We start from the raw sequence: 13,601 nt of genomic DNA, 5'->3' as shown, positions 1-13,601 counted from the left end.
ATTTGAAAGAATGCCACAGGGAGTGACAGGGGCTCCTGCTACATTCCAGCGGATAATGGAACAGACTGTTGGAGACATGAATTTGCTGGAGGTATTGGTTTATCTCGACGATCTCATTGTGTTTGGAGCAACACTTGAAGAGCACGAAACCCGATTGTTAAAGGTGCTTGACCGTTTGAGAGATGAGGGACTGAAGTTATCACTGGATAAATGCCAGTTTTGTCAGCCATCTGTAACCTATGTTGGACACATCATATCACAAGATGGGGTGTCTACCGATCCCAAAAAGACCGAAGCTGTAACCACCTGGCCGAGACCCAACACTTTGACTGCTTTGCGATCATTTCTTGGATTCTGTGGATACTACAGGCGCTTCGTGAAGGATTATTCCAAGGTGGCTCACCCGTTGAACCAACTGTTGTCTGGTTACCCACCAGCTGCAAAGAAATACAAAGGTAAAAAGGAGAGCACTTACCTTAAACCCTCAGAACCTTTTGGTAGTCGGTGGGATGGGAAATGTGACACAGCCTTCGAGGAACTGAAGCGACGGCTTACTCAAGCTCCTGTGTTAGCTTTTGCAAATCCTCAGCTACCTTATGTGCTTCATGTGGACGCTAGCCAAGAAGGGCTAGGAGGAGTGTTGTACCAGGATCAGGGGGAAGGATTGAGACCTGTGGCTTTCGTCAGTCGAAGCTTGACCCCTTCAGAAAGGAATTATCCAGCCCACAAGTTGGAATTTCTGGCGCTGAAGTGGGCAGTAGTGGACAAACTGCACGATTATCTGTATGGGACTAAGTTTGAGGTGAGGACAGACAACAATCCTCTGACATATGTGTTGACGTCTGCCAAGTTGGACGCAACGGGTCACCGTTGGCTTGCTGCTCTGTCCACATATGATTTTAGTCTCAAGTACAGATCAGGTGTTCAAAACATTGATGCCGACGCTCTTTCTCGTCGCCCACATCCCAGTCCAGTACAAAAATCAGAGTGGAAAGACATTCCTACAGCAGGTGTGAGAGCAATGTGTCAGATGTCTGCGGTGACAGAACACAGACACTCACTGTCTGGAAGAGCCATTGACCCTTTGGGGATTCCTCCGAATGCAATCCCACAAGCTTATTGTAATTTGGCTTCTTTGAGTGTCAAAAATATGCCTGTTGTGAGTCTCACTGAGTTGTCAATTGCTCAGCAGGAAGATCCTGGTATAGGGAAAGTGTGGTCGGCTCTGAGTAATGGCAACATCAACCAAGTTGACAAGTCGAAACATCAAACCTACTCTTTATTGTTGAGAGAGTGGGACAGGTTGAAGATGCAGCAAGGAGTAATGTATCGCATTATAACTCCACCAGGAAAATCATCCTGTTCTCAGTTGGTACTACCAGAAAAGTACAGAAACCAAGTAATGAAGTCGCTGCATGATGATTCAGGTCATCTGGGCCTCGACAAGACATACGGCCTGATCAAAGATCGGTTCTACTGGCCTCGGATGAAGTCAGAGATTGAAGAATATTGCAAATCTTGTGAGAGGTGCATAAAAAGAAAGACTTTACCCAAGAGAGTTGCACCCTTGTCTCATCTGCAAAGTGTTGGACCATTTGACCTCGTTTGTATGGACTTTCTGTCTATTGAGCCCGATTCGAGCAATACAGAAAATGTCCTGGTCATCACTGATCACTACACTCGCTATGCTCAAGCCTTTCCAACAAAGGACCAAAAAGCCTCGACAGTAGCAAAAGTGTTACTGGAGAAATATTTTGTCCATTATGGATTGCCCAAGCGGATGCACAGTGATCAGGGCAGAGACTTCGAAAGTCGCCTTGTTCACGAAGTGTTGAGTTCACTCGGGGTTGAAAAATCAAGAACAACACCCTATCATCCTCAAGGAGACCCTCAACCTGAGAGGTTTAATAGGACATTGTTGGACATGTTAGGAACTCTGGAACCAAACCGGAAGAAAAAATGGAGTCAGCATATTGTTCATTTGGTTCATGCTTACAATTGCACTCCCAATGAAGCTACGGGATTTTCTCCTTATTTTCTGATGTTTGGGCGTGAAGCCAGGTTGCCTGTGGATCTATGTTTCGAGACTTCCAGTGACGGCACACGACAGAAAACTTACCTCAAGTACGTTTCTGACATGAGGAAGGAGTTAAAGGCTGCCTATGAACTAGCAGAGTCCAGCGCTGCCAAGCAAAATGATAACAACAAGCAGAGGTATGACAAAAGAATCAGATTTGCACAGTTGTTGCCTGGAGACAGAGTCTTGCTACGGAACCTTGGATTACAAGGGAAGCATAAACTGGCAGATCGCTGGGCATCAAAACCATATGTTGTGGAAAGCAAGATGCCGAACGTACCAGTGTTCCGGTTGAAACCTGTAGGTGGTGATGGGCCAATCAAAATCCTCCATCGGAATCACCTCCTGCCTCTTGGGAAGAGGATAAGTTCAGATCTTGGATTTAACACAGATGTTCCACCTGCAAAGAGGGTTCTTCAACAGAGAGAACGGAAGGAACATAAAGACAAGTTTGAGAAGGAAAAGTCGCCATCACGGAAAGTGCCGGATAAAGACTGTGAGAGAAGAGAAGTTCGACCCAGTGATACTGTTGAAAAAGTGTATACTGATTCTGAGGATGAGGATTATGGACTATGGTGTGACTCCATGATTGAACCTCTCAGGAACAACATGGGTGATGATACTCTGGAACCATTCAGTCCGGATTTGGGTATTTCTCTAAGCGACGTGACTGGACCTCCAAAAGCAGTTGAGCCAGAGATAACGCAAGAGTGTGGGGAGGAACCTGAAATGGACAGTGAAAATGAACTTGAGACTGAAAGTGACGGACTGCTGATTGAAGACATTCGCTCACAAGAAACAGACGTTGAGTCTGACTCTGACACTAAGACTCGACCTCAGAGATTAAAGAGGGCTCCTTTAAGGTTAACTTATGACACCCCAGGTTATCCTAGTGTCATAGCAGCCCCTACAGTGAAGTTTGTTTCTTGTATGTACAAATGGATAGGTACACCTATCATTGCTTAATTGTGTGTTTTACTCACCAGATGTGCCATGATTGTTTATGTTTGTTTCGAGGTACAAAGTCATGAGGGCATGCTTTTATTTTGGTGGGGGGAGAGTGTAATACTCTGATAAATATCAGTGGTATTTAATTTATATGAATGGTTATTTCATACAGATAAGATGTTTAAGTGTATAATAATTTATGTTTAAAAATTATTGACTTAAAACAAAACGAAAAAACATCATTTCATGGGGTGTGAATGTTTAAAAATATGTTAAAAGTAATTCTGTTACATGCGTGAGTTCATGACATTTGGGTTTTTTTTTTACACTTCCGGAGAGGAACGGGAGAAAGAAAAAAGGAGAGGAGCAACGTGTTAATGGCGGAGACTCTGGGACTGTGTTATCCGTGAATAAGACTGCGAACTGTAGCTGAGCTGCCAGCTCAGAGTTTGTGGGTCGGATTCACATCGGTCGCTTGAGTTTGGTGACAACGTTCTGTTGGCTGGTCGGAGCCGGGTGAACACCTGCCGTCCTCGCTGGGGAAGAACGCTGCTGCTGCGGGAGACGGGAGTTCGCTGCTGCTGCGGGAACGGAGTTCGCTGCTGCTGCAGGAACGGAGTTCGCTGCTGCTGCGGGAAACGGAGTGCTGCGTGGCTGTGGTCGGAGACGGAGGCTGCCGCGACGAGGGTGACGGAGGACGCGTCCTGGCTGCCGGGGAAGCTGGAGTGCTGCTGTGGTCGGAGACGGAGGCTGCCAGACGAGCGAGGGATCTATCAGATGCGGTTTGGTCTTGCTGTTTCATCTACACATGGAGGTACCATTTTCATGAGCTCCAACTAAAGCGCGCCAACGAGAGTTTAAAAAAGAGTGCACTCAAATCAAACTTAGACGTTTGAACTAAAGTAAGAAAACCATACCCCGGGGTACTTTTTTGGGTTTTACTTCTCTATTGTATTTCTATTGAGAAAAGTTTGGTTGGATGTGTGTTTCTTGTTAATACATTTTCTAAAACTGAGATCTTGTGTTGGTTTTAATTGTTTTGTGTTTATTATCAGAGTACTGCATAAGAGTTTAAAGGCCTAGTGTAATTTCTCATAGCCTCTAAAGGGTAATTTAGAAGCAAGAATCATACAGTATCCTAGACTGATATTTAGAATTTGAGATGTGACTTTTACCATAAAGTGTCTAACAAGAGTTAAAGCTTAATTTTCCAGCATAAAGTGGGTTTTAATACACGAGCCGGTGGTAAAAGGGTTACATATATACCATTAAAATGCACAACTCTGCCACCCAAAGTTGTTTTATAGAAAGACTTATGACATCTTAGCTGTTCATTGTGTAACGTAAAAGCATTCAGAGTTTTTCCAACAAATGGAGCAGCTGCAGAGTTTGCAGACTGATGGTACTTCCTTAATAAAGCACTGGTGTCGAGGTGTCGAACTGCATTTTAAGGAGGAATTTAAAGGAGCATGAGGCAGGATTGAGGAAGAATTTATGAAAAAAATTTGTATACGTTTTAAGTTTTCTAGTAATAATGTCAGATGAAGCGTTCCAAACCAAAAAGAATGAGCCCTCTAGTGTATCTCTCCGTTGCCTTGAACAGGCTGTGTGCTGCAAAATGTGCTGCAATTGTGGGGCAGAATTTCCCGCGCTGTCCTGCGGATGTGACGTCACATGACGCTGCATGCACGTTCTCCCCGTTCTCCCGTGCCGGCTTCACTGTTGACTGCAGTACCCCCGACGGCCGTCGTGGTGAAGGGTGGCGCTAGAGAGTCTCATTTCTTAAAAGGAGCCTCATGCTCCTTTAAAGCATTTTGTTTGTCTACGACACCAACCCAGTGTTAATTCCTAGGTATTATAAATTATGCTTCTGGATAATCGTTGACAAACTGGATGTCAGGTTTGTGTTTGTTTTTTTCTTGCTTCCAAAAAAAAACTACGTTCCTATTTTTTTATGTCGTGCATGTGATACCAATATATAGTTTTGCACGTTAGTACTCCCAAAAAACTAAACAAAAAACCCCTCAAAGCATCTTTGGGCTCCTGTTCTGGTGTTCACGTGTGCCGGCATCACATATTACTTTTACAGCTTATAGTTTGTCTGAGCAAGAGGTTGTTGGGCACAGCGTTTAAAAGTAGCGTAACTTGTACAGAAATCCCCCGAGTTAAAAAATGCTAAAGTTCCCAAATACTGCTTTAAGCATTTTATTTCTCTTTGATCAATAAATTGCCTGTAAAATCGTTAAATGTCCCATATTATGGAATTTTAAACTCTATTGATATTAACAGAGCACCATAATGGAGGTGTTTTACTCTGATTGTTGATGATGTGTCATTACCCGATTTGAGTCACACATGCGCAGTCACGCCCAACATCGTCGGCCATCTTGGAAAGCAACATACGGCAACACCACTTGGACAAACTACAGTTACGTCCCCAGACTTGATAGACAAGATCTAAACACACACTTGTTTTGATATACACTACTCACAATAAGTTAGGGATATTATTATTTACATGATTGCTTTTCCTATTTGGTCTGAATTTTAATGAAATAAGTAAAAGTTCCCTTTGATATTACTAATGATGAATGAGAAGAAACACCATTTTCATTAGTTTAATATCACCCCAAAAATGTAGACAATAAAAATAGTCTCTCACTATATCCCTAACTTATTGTGAGTAGTATGTGTATGTATGTATGTGTGTATGTGTTTAGATATGATCATATATATAGAGAGAGATGCATAGATATGTTCATATTTTTTTAGTTGGGAATGGTATAAACTAACACATTTTTAACATTACATTACAATCATTTTACATTCATAGAGCTGGACTTGGATTTCCTATAAGAGTTTTGGTAATGAAAAAAGGCCAGGATTTATCTGATGTTTGATGTGCACTCTTACATTTTTATACACATCGAGTAATGACAGTTTGTCCAAGTGGTGTTGCCGTATGTTGCTTTCCAAGATGGCCGATGATGTTGGACGCGACTGCGCTTGTGTGACTCAAATCTGGTAGCGACTCACATCGGGTAATGACATGATGGAGCCTAAATGTATCAGCGTCTCATGTAGCCTCCCCCTCCCTCTGCTCCCCGCTCACTCTGCTGTTATTGGTTCTTGCTAAACCAACATGTTGCAACCAACATGTTCCTGCCAGTCTTGAGTCCCAGCGACACAAGCGAAGTGTAACAGACCTGGACCAGAACCTGGACTAGAACCAACAACAGCCTCCAAACGTGGCCGGCCTGCTCCAACTATGTGAACTATCTGCCCCCTGAGGATCTTCCTTTCTGGCCTGAGTCCTGTCTAAGGGGGTCAGGACCGGTTAGGTGCGGCTCCACCGAGAGACGAAGGCCAGAAAAGATCAGCTAAAAGGCTCCAAACGTGTGACTGAACACACACAAATCAAATGTGTTTGTACAACGGAGCAATCGGAAGCCGCCGATTGGATGTGGCTGCTTTAGTGTGTGGTTAGGACTCGAGCGTAAACTTTAAAAGACCACATGACCACAAAATCGCGCTCCAGGACTGCTGCTCAAAACAAGCAGCCAAACGGAGCCAAATATAACGTCAAAGACGGTCAAATAGAGTGGGTTTATTTACAATCCATCCATCCATCACCTGTACCTGCTTATTTCTGCTCAGGGTCACAAGGTCTGCTGCGGCCAAACCAACACTGACAATAAAAGACCAAATACCACTCTCTCATATACAGGACTGTCTCAGAAAATTTGAATATTGTGATTTTCTGTAATGCAATTACAAAAACAAAAATGTCATACATTCTGGATTCATTACAAATCAACTGAAATATTGCAAGCCTTGTATTATTTAAATATTGCTGATCATGGCTTACAGTTTAAGAAAACTCAAATATCCTATCTTAAAAAAATAGAATATTCTGGGAATCTTAATCTTAAACTGTAAGCCATAATCAGCAATATTTAAATAATAAAAGGCTTGCAATATTTCAGTTGATTTGTAATGAATCCAGAATGTATGACATTTTTGTTTTTTTAATTGCATTACAGAAAATAAAGAACTTTATCACAATATTCGAATTTTCTGAGACAGTCCTGTACATGTTAGCAATTAAATAATCACCTGAGCTCCTTTTATTAGAAAAATCTCTCCCCGGCTTCCCACAGCTTCAGTAAGCCTAGGTTTTCTTGTTGCACGGAGCCACACTCCTGCAGCGCAAGATTTCCTGAGGTTGCAGCAGAAATTCAAACGTCAAAAGAAATTTGTCGTACGTGAGCGTAATAATCTGTCACTCGTATTGGCTAATAGACGTGGTCTCTCCCAGAAGGTAACGTGACTGCAGGTCCTTGTGCGGCCAAGAAACCAAGCGTGGTTCCCAGAGACGGCCCTCGAGTGCTTGTCGGGATTTCCTCTTGTCTGGCAGTCGTTATGCTGATTGACTGTGGTGGCCTTTTCCACAGAGTCGTCTCGTGATCCCGACATGTGATCCTCAAGCTTTCATAACAACTGGAAATACATTTGTGCTGCAGTTTCAGTGAATTGATGACATGCATAAGTGGATGTTTTTTCTTTTCTTCGTGCTGTTTTGTCCATGTACGTTGCAAAAATTGCCCACTTTCTTAAACAACGCTATAACAGAAGCCTGTTGTTTTGTTTAGGGCTGTCATTCATTGCAGAGAACTGTCAAGTTTCTTTATAAATCACTGTAAAGACAACAGCTGACCGGATAAGTGCCGGACAAGCGAAAGGAAAACAAAACAGGACAAAGTAAAACATAAAACACATAAATAAAGTAAAACAATCATGGTGAGTTAAATGCTAGTGAATAAAAATGAGTTTTAAGATGAGATTTAAACACAGCCCTAGAAGGAGCCGGACGTAGGTGCAGCTCAGTCCAGATCCAGGACCGGTTACTGCAGAGGCCCAGAAGGTCTATGGATATTTAAAAGACCTGAAATGTAAGAAGGTGCAAGACCATGTAAAGATTTAAAATAAAAATCATTTAAAAATGGATCCTATAACGGATGGGGAGCCAATGAAGAGCTGCAAGCTCAGGTATCACCGTGGCGTTTTGGTGAGGAGACGAGCTGCAGACGGGACAGGGAGGAACAGGTAACAGGAACAGGGCATTGCAGTAGTCTAGGGATGAAACAAAGGCGTGTATAACTTTTTCTCAAAGTTTTTGAAAGATAAAAAGGGTTTAACCTTGCATAAAAGCCTCAACTGGAAGACACCAGATTTTACAACTGCTTTCATTTGTTTCTCCATTTTTGAGTCCAAAATTACACCATGGTTTTTGGCAGTATCTTTGATAGGGGGCATAGGGCTGGGGATCGATTAGAATGTCAAGAATTGATTCGATTCCGATTCTTAAGATTCAGAATCGATTGTCACGCTTTGATTCAATTCCGATATCGATTTGGATTAGTGCTGTTTTTTGAGCTGTTGCATGAATTATATGACTGTGCAGTTATGCAACATATTAATACTAGTATTATATTGAGATTCAACAGCAAGTATTGGCAGCTAATGATGCTGTAAGGACCAATCACCTCCCAGAATGCTGATAGAACTGCTTTCAGAAACATCATGTGGCAGAATTAACAACCAGATCCAGGGAGGAAACAGAGACGTATGAAATCGGTTTTATTTTTTCCCATTTTTGAGAATTTGGTTTTTAGCATTTTTTGCAAATGTAACCCCAAGACAGTATATAAAGCATAGAAATATGGACAATTTATGCAATTGCATACCTTTAGACATATTTAAAGGCAAAAACATGGCAATAGTTATTCTTGTGTCCAACAAAACATTCCTTTTTTGGGCATAAACAAAAAAATACCAAAAGTTGTAATGTAATGATGGAAAAAAAATCGATCTTTAGACATACAAATCGATTTTTAGGAATTAATATGTGAATCGATTTAGAATCGGAAAATCAATTTCATTTTCAACACAGGCCTAAGGGGGCCTAGATTTACATATGAACTGTGACATCACAGACCAGATCAAAGTGTAAATAATCTGCCTCTACATCTTCAACGTGTTGGTTTAACTCTGCCTGCAAAGGCTGTCACTTTTAAAAGAGGCAGAGTTGAGTTGTCTCCCCGACTCGGGCCCTAAACCAGCCGCTGTTAACAGAGGGTTAAAGATGTGGATGAAAAAGGTGCTTTTCTGCATCATTTAACTTGGACTTCAGGGTGAAAAGCAACGTCAAAACAATGTCTCCACTGTCGTCCACCTCAGACGGCGGTAGAAATGTCTGTAGCAGCTCTTGCCGCTTCTCTTCCTCTGTAGCGTCTCCGTCGGCCGCTCTGCCAATGTTTATATCCCCGGGCTTGGTGGCTCGCTGATGTTGTGTTTTGTGGTATCTTGGCGTCATTCTTCCAAAACCATTTGAAGCCCCATTTCCACACCCCGACATCTGTTATCCATATCGTACCCTAGAGCTTGATGGCTACTCGCTCTGGTCAGTGTTTACCAGCTATTGTGTTTGTGGAACCAGAGAGCCGAGGCTCCGCTGGCGCCTGAGGTTCCAGCGTGAGTCAGCTTCCAAATACTAAGCCGCATTATCCGCAGCCAGACTGCTCTGCCGCTCCTTTGGTATTTTAATTTGGTCCGCGTCGCCCTATAGATTATTTACTGTGGCGGAATTTAAAGAATCGGCTCTCTCACCCCGACTCGGACCGCGGGTCATCATCATTACTCGATCATTACACAGATTATTTCCCTCAAACTTATTCTTATGAATGCGTCTGAGGTGTGTTTCTGTTATGTCTCTCTGGTATAGTTTATTGTAATGGTGCCAGGTATTGATTTAAATTTTTTTTCCCTTTCTCTGCAAGCGTCCAAAGTGGGCATTGTCTGGCAGTCTGTTTTATTATTTTTTGTTAGCTTATTGGCAAGAAATTACATTTAATTTGAAAGGATTAACTATGCATATGTGGGTTTTTTTTTAACGATGTGATTATAGTGTGTTTTAAAAGGCATCTGCTGGGATATGTTTGGTTTGTTGAAACATGACATTTTCCTCTTTTGAAACTGGGCGCGGGCCAAATGAGACCTATTCAGCTGCTCGTAAAGGTTTCACATTTCATATGATGTAAGAGATGTTTCACTTTCTTTATTGGAAGCCAGTAGTAGCAGAAATAATGATGTTATTTGATATTTGTTCCCATTTTAATTTAAATGTAGCACCTTAATTAGTGATTTGTGTTCATTTATATTGATCTCAGCATTTTCATTCATCTTTTTCATATTTTTAAGTTTCCCTCCAAATTTGCCGTGACAGATTATTCTCATTCCGAGTCAAATAATCAAATAAACAGTGACGATTTCAGTCACGACTGCTCTGTATACTTGAATACAAAGAAAAAAAAAGATGTAAATCTTTCGCGTCAAAGCTTTAACACAAATCTCTCGTGGTCTCTGAGTTTAACCCGGGCGATTTTAATAAGGTTGTGTGGATTCTTCTAAAATGGAGAAAAGGAGGGAAAAATAATGAAAAGCTTGTTGAGAAAACAGGCTAAAAGGAAAAGCTGCATCAAATATCTGATGGGCTGTCAATGCAAGAGTTTTATAAGAGGGTATGTTCTGCTGGGCTTCTCTTCTCTGCGTCTAATAACCGTTTCAGCCCGTTAGCCGAGCTCAGAACAGTGTGTTGACACATCTGCACAACAAAAGTGCAAAATAAACTCATTTTTTAGATCTGGTTCTGGTCGTGACGCCTGAAATGAGGATTAGCAATAATTTTGCTCCACTCATTTTCCAGCTTTTGGATCAAGTTGGTCGGGGTAACTTCCTGCAATCATACCCTGCAGAGATGTAAAAGAAGACTTGAACTTCTAGCTGTGGCAGTGTTGCCAACGTAGCAACTTTGTCGCTAGATTTAGCGACTTTTCAGACCCCTATAGCAACTTTTTTTCAAAAAAGCAACTAGTGACAAATCTAGCAACTTTTTCTGGTGTTATTGGAGACTTATCTGGTGGGCAGAGCAGAGCAGAAAGAAGACTCACCACTCCGCGTCCAGACTGCAAATGAAATTCGCTTGCGCAAAGCCGCCGCTGGTTTTCAGAGCGGGATGTAAATGTAAACGTTTCTTTTTTCTTTTGGGTCACTTTGCCGGTCCCAAGCCCGGATAAAGGAGGAGGGTTGGTTGTAGAGCTAGCAATTTCACCCTACATAACAACCTTTTGATTAAATTTGCTGTAATAACATTTAACAATACAGGACAAAACTGATGTGTGTAATGTGGATCTAGACAAAGCACAATCTGACACAATCAAACCGAACAATCATTAAATGTTGTTAATGTTGAAATTATTTTTGTACATTTGTAGTTCTAAACATATTTAGGGTGTTTTTTACTCACTTTTGTCTCTCCCACGACGTTATTCCGCTCTCCTACAGCGTCCATTACAGTTATATGCAAATATATATATGCAATATATGCCATTATTATGCAAATTAGGCAGTGACATCATTTAGCGACTTCTAGCGACTTTTGGGACAGCCAATAGTTACTTTCCTTACTGAGGAGTTGGCAACACTGAGCTGTGGATTTTAGAGCATAAACCAGCAGCTTTTTGTCAGAGTTGTGCCCCAATATTGACACAATTGAATCTGTTTTTTCATTGATAACCAAACCATTTATAAGGCTCACGACTCTCAGTGGGTTCTGCCTGCCTGCTTTTATCGAATAACCTCTTAAAAATGGTGCAAAGAGCTTCACGGTGGAAGAAAACCAGCATCAACAGCTGCTGTTGCCCCTGAGCAAGGCACCAGCAAACATTAAAAGCATTTTTTGGGGCATTGTGTGTTTGGGTATCTGCTGCCTTTGGTTTGCAGCTCAGTCGTCTCCACGGGAAGATGAATGGTTGCTGCCTGAAACCGTCCTCGGCTGAACGCCCGCTGCTCGCTTGTGTTTGTGGTGCAACAACAACTCTGCCGCTGCTGCGGTCGCACCGCCTGATTTCCCCCCCCAGCGCCGCCGCGTCGCCCAGCCAAGCTCCGCGTGGACTGATTACACGTAATTACCTCGTGATGCTTGTTAGGGATCAGAGTCCTGTTGGTGACGGCCGGCGTCCATCAGTCACCTTATTTGTTTTTGTCACACCGCACCTGTCCGCTTAACGCGCCGTAATCTGGCCAGATAAATCACATTACGGTCCGCCTGACGCGCCGCGTGGCCGCGGCGACGGAGCAGCGGTCGGCTCGCCGCGTCCCTGCCACGCGTTTTCACGTCTCATTTTTCTTCATTAAAACTCGAGTCAACATCTTTGTGAAATGAATTGTCTGTTTTTCCTCTCTTTTTTCTCGTGGATGCAGCTGTTCCCGGAGACGGGGCCCCGGCAGGGCGGCACCCGGGTCACCATCCTGGGGGAGAACCTGGGCCTGCAGTTCAGAGACATCCAGAAGGGCGTCCGGCTGGGGAAGGTGCCCTGTGTGGCCGTGGAGGAGGAGTACGTGAGCGCAGAGAGGTGAGGGGGAAACCAGCAACACACGCACACACACACACACACACACACACACACACACACACACACACACACACACACACACACACACACACACACACACACACACACACACACACACACACACACACACTGCTGCAATGATTCCTCAAGTACCTTGATTCTAAAAAATGATAGAGGAACTTCCTCTGCCTTGAACCTTTGTTTAAATAAAAAAAATTATTTAAACTTCATGTTTCGCACAGATTCTTTTTAACCCTTGTGCTGTCTTCAGGTCAAGGAAGGAAGGAAGGAAGAGAGGGAGGGGGAAGGAAGGAAGGAAGGAAGGAAGGAAGGAAGGAAGGAAGGAAGGAAGGAAGGAAGGAAGGAAGGAAGGAAGGAAGGAAGGAAGGAAGGAAGGAAGGAAGGAAGGAAGGAAGGAAGGAAGGAAGGAAGGAAGGAAGGAAGGAAGGAAGGAAGGAAGGAAGGAAGGAAGGAAGGAAGGAAGGGAGAAAAGAAGGAAGGAAGGAAGGGAGAAAAGAAGGAAGGAAGGAAGGGAGAAAAGAAGGAAGGAAGGAAGGGAGAAAAGAAGGAAGGAAGGAAGGGAGAAAAGAAGGAAGGAAGGAAGGGAGAAAAGAAGGAAGGAAGGAAGGGAGAAAAGAAAGAACGAGGGAGGGAGAAAAGAAGGAAGGGAGAAAAGAAGAAAGGAAGGAAGGAAGGGAGGGAGAAAGGAAGGAAGGAAGGAAGGTAGAACAGAAGGAAGGGAGAAAAGAAAGAACGAGGGAGGAAGGGAGGAAGGAAGGAAGGAAGGAAGGAAGGAAGGAAGGAAGGAAGGAAGGAAGGAAGGAAGGAAGGAAGGAAGGAAGGAAGGAAGGAAGGAAGGAAGGAAGGAAGGAAGGAAGGAAGGAAGGAAGGAAGGAAGGAAGGAAGGAAGGAAGGAAGGAAGGAAGGAAGGAAGGAAGGAAGGAAGGAAGGAAGGAAGGAAGGAAGGAAGGAAGGAAGGAAGGAAGGAAGGGAGAAAGGAAGGAAGGGAGGGAGAAAGGAAGGAAGGAAGGAAGGAAGGGAGAAAGGAAGGAAGGAAGGAAGGGAGAAAGGAAGGAAGGAAGGGAGAAAAGAAGAAAGGAAGG

The 13,601-nt window shown here is 43.2% G+C and overlaps 1 protein-coding gene across 3 annotated transcripts in view; it reads left to right on the top strand.

Annotated features, from left to right (window-relative positions):
- The window catches only part of plxna1a (plexin A1a), a 444,018-nt gene that overhangs the window by 302,394 nt on the left and 128,023 nt on the right, over positions 1-13,601 (top strand). For all 3 annotated transcript variants that reach the window (XM_061736805.1, XM_061736806.1, XM_061736804.1), the window contains exon 12: positions 12,347-12,498. In XM_061736805.1, the coding sequence (XP_061592789.1) occupies positions 12,347-12,498 (152 nt within the window). The remainder of the gene's footprint in view (positions 1-12,346; positions 12,499-13,601) is intronic.

This window comes from Cololabis saira, chromosome 12 (assembly GCF_033807715.1).
Source record: "Cololabis saira isolate AMF1-May2022 chromosome 12, fColSai1.1, whole genome shotgun sequence".
Taxonomy (NCBI): domain Eukaryota; kingdom Metazoa; phylum Chordata; class Actinopteri; order Beloniformes; family Belonidae; genus Cololabis; species Cololabis saira.
This window is presented reverse-complemented; position numbering and strand designations above follow the sequence as displayed.